Raw genomic sequence first — 6,848 nt, 5'->3', positions numbered from 1 at the left:
CTGCCCCCCCCCCCCCGCCCCGCAGCGTGGAAATTTGTGTGGAGCACTCCAAAACCTGTTCCTATCCTCCAACTCCCTGAAGCAGGTGGATGAGGCAAGCTCCTCAGGGGCAATTCATCCATTGCAGCGGAAAAAAAAAACCAAACCACCGAAAAATCTCGACATTCCTCTGCCACCCCCAACCTGCTGCAGGACATTGCTATGGTCGTGAGCAATCTCTCAACTCTGTACACAGTGCTAGCAGACAACTACTCCCTTCCTCCCCAACATGTGATTACTCGCTCGGCCTCTCAGTCACTGCCCACCCCCACGTCTCACCCCCTCCATGTCCCCAACCCCATGTCTGGGACTGGCGAGGGGTGGAGAAGGAAGGACTGCCCTGCCACACTTGTGTGGCAGGACGGGCAGAGGCTGGCAGCATCGTACTGCTGCGTATAAAAGGAACAGGCTCGGTGGGAAACTTTCAAAAAGCCACCCCGCGGTCGTGAAGACAAATGCCGCTGAGTATATACACACCCACAGCACCCCGCCCAGCACTGGAGCTGCTCAAGCCAGGCTAGTCTTGGTGTGGGGTGCGTGTGTGCGGGGAGATGAGTGGGAATGCCACATGCAAGGCCAGCCCCTGCCCACAGTCCTGCCACACTTACCTGCTGCATCCACGGCACACTGCAACAGTGCAGCCTCTGCCTGCCACCCTTTTCTGCAGAAGCGTGGACTGGCAGCTGTTTTCACATGAGCGTGCTGGACTAGACGATCCCCAGAGGTCCCTTCCAGCTCCAACTGTCCTGTGATATTTGGAGTAGACAGTGCACAAAAATCCTTTCCACCACCCAGCGTTTATAATGCGTGCCTAAATACTGCTGAAACAGGCAAGGCATGGGGTCACACTTGAGACCGGAGCATTGCACTACTGCTGGCTTTGACCCTGGTGTTAAGGCAAACATCCCTGAACATGCTGCTGTGAGAACTTTTTAATCTGGGCAATGACTCGGGGACTTGTCGAAGGCTCAGACGTGTGCCGGCGTAAGGGTTCAGGTCGAGAGGAAGAGAAAATGCAGAGCTGCAGCTGGGGAGGGCCGGGAGGGGGCTGCCGAAGCAAAACGCAGGCTGCAAAGAGCACAAAGAGGCTGCAAAGAGTGCTGTGCTGCGAGAACTTTTTTGTCTAGGCCACGGCTGGGGGCCTTGTCGAAGGCTCAGCCTACAGTTAGGGTTAGGATTAGGGAACGCTGCTCGCTTTGGCACTGTGTTTAAGGCAAGTGTCTCTAAACACTTTTCTGCTATCAATAATTTACCCTTCGTAATATTCCAGGGCATGCTGTGTTTATATAACTATTGAAACACCTATGTGGTAGATAGGTGATCTTAATTTTGAATCATAGAACGGTTGATTCTTCTGCCACTGAAGACCTGTTTAATCTACAGTTCATTTAAATTAATGGAAAAATCTGCTTTGTCTGAGGCCATAAATGATTTGCTGAAACCACACACACACAGAGTGAGTCACAGTTCAGAACATAACTCAAACGACCAGGACTGTATTCCCAGGCTTTAACCACTACATTACAGTCCCTCCCACATATACCCTGCAATAATCTTTGCTCAAATGATAACAGCGTTTCCCCACTTTACACGTTGGACGGCATTACTCAGTAAGGCACATCATACCCGACGGGAGTATGGCTCTGCAGGGCTGGGGGAGGAAGGAAGCACAAGTAAAAGTCATTATTTTTGCCCAACACCACTAGAACTTAACTCTTCCCTTGGAAAATTACCAGCTCTGAACCCCCTGATTTACACCTAACTGAAAAATAAAATTGTTAATCCTGACCTGCACTCATCTCTCACCCATCCCGAGGAGCGAGTGCTGGCAGACCAACCGTCACGGTGGATTTTGGAGGAGCAGCCCTACCTTCCCTCCGCTCCGCAGACTGGCACGAACCCCGCCGGGAGGAGGCAAAGCCCCTCGGCACCCTCCGAGCTGCCCCATGGCCCGTGTGGCGGGGCAGCCGCCGGCCCTGGGGGCCGAGCGGGACTCGCACGGCTGCACCTGCACCGGGCCGAGGCGCTTTGGGAGTCCTCCTGAGGACACGGCCTGCCTCGCGGCCTGGGCGCCACCGGGTCAGGCATCTGTGGGTCCAACTCCCTCCTCGGGGTGCTTAATTTCTGCCCGTCGGTGTGCCGCCCCGGACCCACCACGGGGGCAAAGGAGCGATGGGGAGCTCAGTTCTCCCGGGTGGGTATCACCCTCCCCGAGAAAAGGTGGACAACAGGTGCTGCTGCAGGGGAAGGGACCCGCGGCAGCTTTTCCTCACGCTCCCGAGGCACAGCCCCAGCCCTGCCGCCGGCCCGCCGGGCAGGCGGCGGCCCAGGCCCGAAGCCCCTGGAGGGGACGACGGGCGGCGGCCGGGGGGCCCCGCCGACCTCCCCGCACGACGCCCGGGCCCTGCGCCACAGGCCGGGCCGGGCGTTCCTCCACCTCAGGGCCGGCCCGCCGCCACGGGGCAGCGGCGGGAGCCGCCCCCCCCCCCCCCCCCCCCGACAGCCGCCCCTTCCCGCCTGGCGGCGCGGGGCCCTATCGCCGCCCGGCCTCGCGCCACCTCCCCTCCGCGCGCCGCCGGCCCCGGCCCCGGGGCGGGGCGGGAGCCCCCGGCGGGACGGCCGACCGCCCGCGCGCAGCGCCGCGTCCCCGCCGGAGCGGCCGCTGTCCCCGCCGAGGGGCCCGGCCGGAGCCGCCCACGGGGCCCCGCGTCCCGCCGACACCGAAGAGCCCCCCACACCCCCCCCGGGGCGGCGTCTCTGGGCCCGACCCGACCCGACCCGACCCGGCCGGGGCGAAACTCCCCGGGGGAGGGGAGGGGCCCGGGCCGCGTCTCGCCGGGAGGGGACGGGCAGCGGCAGCGCTGACGGGCGAGCGGGGCCTGGCCCTGCCCGCGGCCTCCTTTCGCAAGCCGCCCCCCCCCCCCGCCTCCCCGCCGTGCCCCGGGTGACAGCTCGTCCCCTGCGCCCCGCTGGAGACCCCACGGCGTCCCCGGGACGGGGCGGCGGGCAGCCAGGCCGGACGGGGCCCGCGGCTGGGGCAGCCGGCGGCAGGCCCCGAGCCCGCCTGCGGGTGGGCTGCGTGTCCCCGTCGCCCGGACGCCTTCCTCGTCCCTGCCGGCTGCCTGTCCCCGCGGCCTGACGCCCGGCGGGGAGAGGCGGCGGGCCCGGCGCAGGCTGGACGAGCCCCCCGGCCCGGCCACGGCGCGGGTGGCGGGGTGAAGGGAGGGTGACTCACAGGCACACATCTGACACCGCAAGGATTTAGGAAATTGCCGTTCTCTTAAAGGCAACCGTGTATTTATTTCTCTGGGGCGAAAACGAGGGAGTCGCGCTCCACGAAGGCGCTTCGGTCACCAGTCTTGGCGGGGAGCGGGATGCCCGGTCCGGAGGAAGAGGAGGGCTTTCGCGCTCCTGCTACAGAAGAAGAACTGGAAACACACAGAGAGGCGGATGGTTATGGGAGAATATATGCCGTTTATTTATGAACGTAACCAGGACTTCCGACAAACTTTATATGCAGTCCCCCCCCAGTTCAAAAAAACCCCACCAATGTGTGTGCATATACATACATGTATACATACCCATACACGCACACCGCATACGCACACGGCACACGCATACACACGTGCCCCCAGCACTGCGCTCCCGCTGTCACGCCGTCAAACAGCTTCACGTCTCCACCTTGTTCTCCTCTCCCGTCATGACTATTTCAACTGGATGAATTCTTGTGCAGCTACGACATGAGGAAGAAACGCTCTGCATCGCTACCAGCGCTCCCTGGAAGGGGGCCTGTTTGTTTGTTTATTTTTCTCTCACCCTGGGAGAAGCTCCAGAGTCCAAAGGTGCCGCAGCACCAGGGACGAGCCTCCTCGTCCCGCTGCAGGCACCCTGCAGCCCCACGGCCTGCACCCCCTCCCAGGAACCCCCACCTCGGGGTCGGGAGGCAGCGGCCAGCCCCGGACAACGTGAAGGCGGCAACACACGCTCACACTCGCCCAACCACACAAATAATAAAATAACATTGCAGCACAAGGGCATAGTCTCTGTCACCAGATAAGAAAGTCGTGTGATGGCAAAGATCTAAGTAATGCAATAAAAATAAAGTGTAGCTAGTATACACGGAAAGGCTTTCTTTCACATTACATGAGGCACAGCTTGGACAGACAGAGACTCGGAGAGGAGCTAAATGTCCTGGAATAAAGCAAAATACACTGAAAGTTCATAGTAAATACCCGCATCGATAGGTATTTATTCATTTGTGCTTCGCCACGTCGTGACATACAGTACAAGACACTGCTGCTCTTCCTTTTGACGGAGGGAGCTCACCACGCTCCCTCGCAAGCTGCTGCTCCAGCAGTCCCAGGCCGTCCAGCGTTCCCGCAGCGGCGGCGGCCCCTGCCCCGCTCCCAGCCAAGGCAGGGGACAGGGCTCGGCAGAGGCAGCCCAGCCAGGCTGGGGCAGTCCTGGCAGCAGTCCGGCAGCTGCCCCACACCTCAGTGCTCCAAACGGGCATCCGGCGCTGCACGTCTCTCAGCCTGAGCCCTCTTCTCCTCGCCGGCCTCCCCGCAGCTGCCCCTGCCTGCTGTACCGCAGGCCAGCTGGGGGAGGAGCGGGGGGGGGGGGCCGGCTGGCACCCCCAGATGCCCCGTCCCTCAAGCCTGCACATCCCTCACTGTTTTGCTTCACGCCCTGCCAGGCTGGGGGGGAACAGCTAGCCCCAGAGCTCCTGCAGCCAGCTTTTAAGGCACATCTGGATCGCTATGCGTGCTTTATTACTATTATTGTTATTTACCCTGTGTAGACACGTGGGCTTTTTAGTTTCTTCCTTCCCCTCGCCCTTCCCCTTATAAAACCCACCATGTTTTCAGCTTATTCGTGTGTCACCCCTAAGGCACAAACCTTGTAATACTACAGCTGCCTGGCTTCTCGCATTGGCCGTCAACTGTTAAAAACCAACCGAAGAGAACCAAACCGAACCCCCGACCTCCTCCCCCCCCCCGAAACAATCTGAGCTCGCTGCGCTCCGGCACGGAGAGTGTCTGTAGGCGGGCGAGGGCAGCCCGGCAGCGGGCGCGGCGGCCCCGCCAGTCCCGGCGCGGCGCGGCGCTAGGCGCAGCTGCCCATGGCCTTCACCAGCGAGCTCTCGGGCAGCTGCCTGAAGATGCCCCGCAGAGTCTCCAGCTCCCGGGTGAGCTGCTCCACCCGCTTGCGCAGCCGCTCGTTGTCGGTGGTGAGCTCCAGCACCTTCTGCTGCGTCTCCACGTTGCGCTGCTTGGCCTTGTCCCGGCTCTTGCGCACCGCGATGTTGTTGCGCTCCCGGCGCACCCGGTACTCGTTGCTGTTCTTGTCCACTGTCTTTTTCGATTTGCTCCGGTGGTCCGCGGGCATCATCTTGAGGGCGCCGGCGGCGGGCAGGCCGCCGGGGGGGTGCGGGTGGTGCGGGTGGTGCGGGCTGGGCACGGGCGTGGGGGGCGGCGTGGGGTGCCCGGGCTGGAGGTGCATGGTGGTCTGGGCGCAGTGGGCGATCTGGTACTGCAGGTGGGACGGGTGCTGCTGCGGAGCGTGGTGGGGGTAGAGGGCCGACAGGGCCGCCGACTTGACCTCCTCCTCCTCGCGGGGCTCCTGCTTAATCACCAGCGGCCGCAAGCCGGGCGCGGCGATGCGCTCGTAGAGGGGGTCGAGCTTGCCGTCCATGTAGCCGGCCACGCAGCCGAAGAGCGGCTGCTGGTGGTGCTGCTGCTGGTGCCCCGGCGCCGAGGCGGCGGCGCCGGCCCCATGCATGCTGTGGAAGTCGAAATCCCCGGCCAGGATGGCCTTGGCTTTCTCCTGCTGCTTGCTGTGCTGGAAGAGGTCGGCCAGGAACTCGTCGTTGAAGGCGGCGGGGTCGATGTAGGCGCTGATGTCGATGGAGTTCTCGTTCTCGCAGATGTCGCCGAGCTCCGCGCCGCCCGCAGCAGGTGCCGCCGCCGAGGGAGCCTCTCTGTAGCTGTAGGCGCTGCCGGGCAGGGGAATCTGGAGCTGGTGGTGCTGGCCGCTGCTCATCGGGGGCCGGGAATCGACCTCGTAGAAGTTGGCTTGCTCCATGAAGCACCTACAGTCTGCCGGGCATGGTGAAGGGCTCCTGCAATCCAGGTTTCGGACGGCAGCGGCGGCGGCAGACTCTACCAAGCCCGCGGCACCCCGCGGCACCCCGGCCCTCGGCGGCGAACGGCACCGCGGCACGGCGCGGCACGGCGCGGCGCTGTGCTGTGGGGCACGGCACGGCACGGCACGGCACGGCGCGCCCGGAGCCCGTCCCCCGCCCCAGCCCGCCCGAGCCCCGCTCGCTGCCTGCCTGCCTGCCCTGTTGCTAGTGGGTTGCCGCGGTCCTGCGTGCCGTATATATACACCCCCGCAGCAGGGCCGGGGATCGCCCTCTAGTGTCCAACCTCCTGCTGGGAACCTTTGACCACCGCGCAGCCGGGTCTTAGCGCCCCGGCAGGCCAGGAGCGGGCCGGCCGCCCTCCCCCGGGAACCGCCGCGGGGCGAGCGGCCCGCACGCCCCGGCCCCCCCCCCCCCCCCCCCGCCGCCGCTCCGAGCTCGGCGGCCGCGGGGCGCTGGGCTACGCCCGCCGAGGAGGTTCCGCGCTGATAAGAGGCCCGGGGAAACGGCGCGGGGACTTTGCGCCCTCCCTGCCCGGGGCCGCTCGGCGGGGCAGAGCGGCCAAAGGCGGCTGGTACATTTCCACCGCCCGCTGCCAGCCCTGCGCCGAGCGCTCCGGCCCGGCGACGCCCCGGCCCCGCTGCGGAGGAAGGCTCAAAGTCCGCCG

General features: G+C 64.2%; 1 protein-coding gene and 1 pseudogene across 1 annotated transcript; both read right to left on the bottom strand.

Moving 5' to 3' along the window:
- Positions 1 to 3,493: 3,493 nt before the first annotated feature.
- On the bottom strand, positions 3,494 to 6,262 carry CEBPA (CCAAT enhancer binding protein alpha). Its single transcript, XM_030026234.2, has one exon. The coding sequence runs from the start codon at positions 6,121 to 6,123 to the stop codon at positions 5,146 to 5,148; it is 978 nt and encodes a 325-aa protein (XP_029882094.1). The 5' UTR covers positions 6,124 to 6,262; the 3' UTR covers positions 3,494 to 5,145.
- Positions 6,201 to 6,848, bottom strand: LOC121233521 (annotated as a pseudogene).

The sequence above is a fragment of the Aquila chrysaetos genome, chromosome 9 (assembly GCF_900496995.4).
Source record: "Aquila chrysaetos chrysaetos chromosome 9, bAquChr1.4, whole genome shotgun sequence".
Classification (NCBI taxonomy): Eukaryota; Metazoa; Chordata; class Aves; order Accipitriformes; family Accipitridae; genus Aquila; species Aquila chrysaetos.
The sequence above is the reverse complement of the archived record's forward strand: the minus strand, read 5'-3'. Positions and strand labels throughout refer to the sequence as shown.

Coding starts and splice junctions, on each gene's coding strand:
- CEBPA (XM_030026234.2), bottom strand. CDS start 6,123: ATGGAGCAAGCCAACTTCTACGAGGTCGATTCCCGGCCCCCGATGAGC.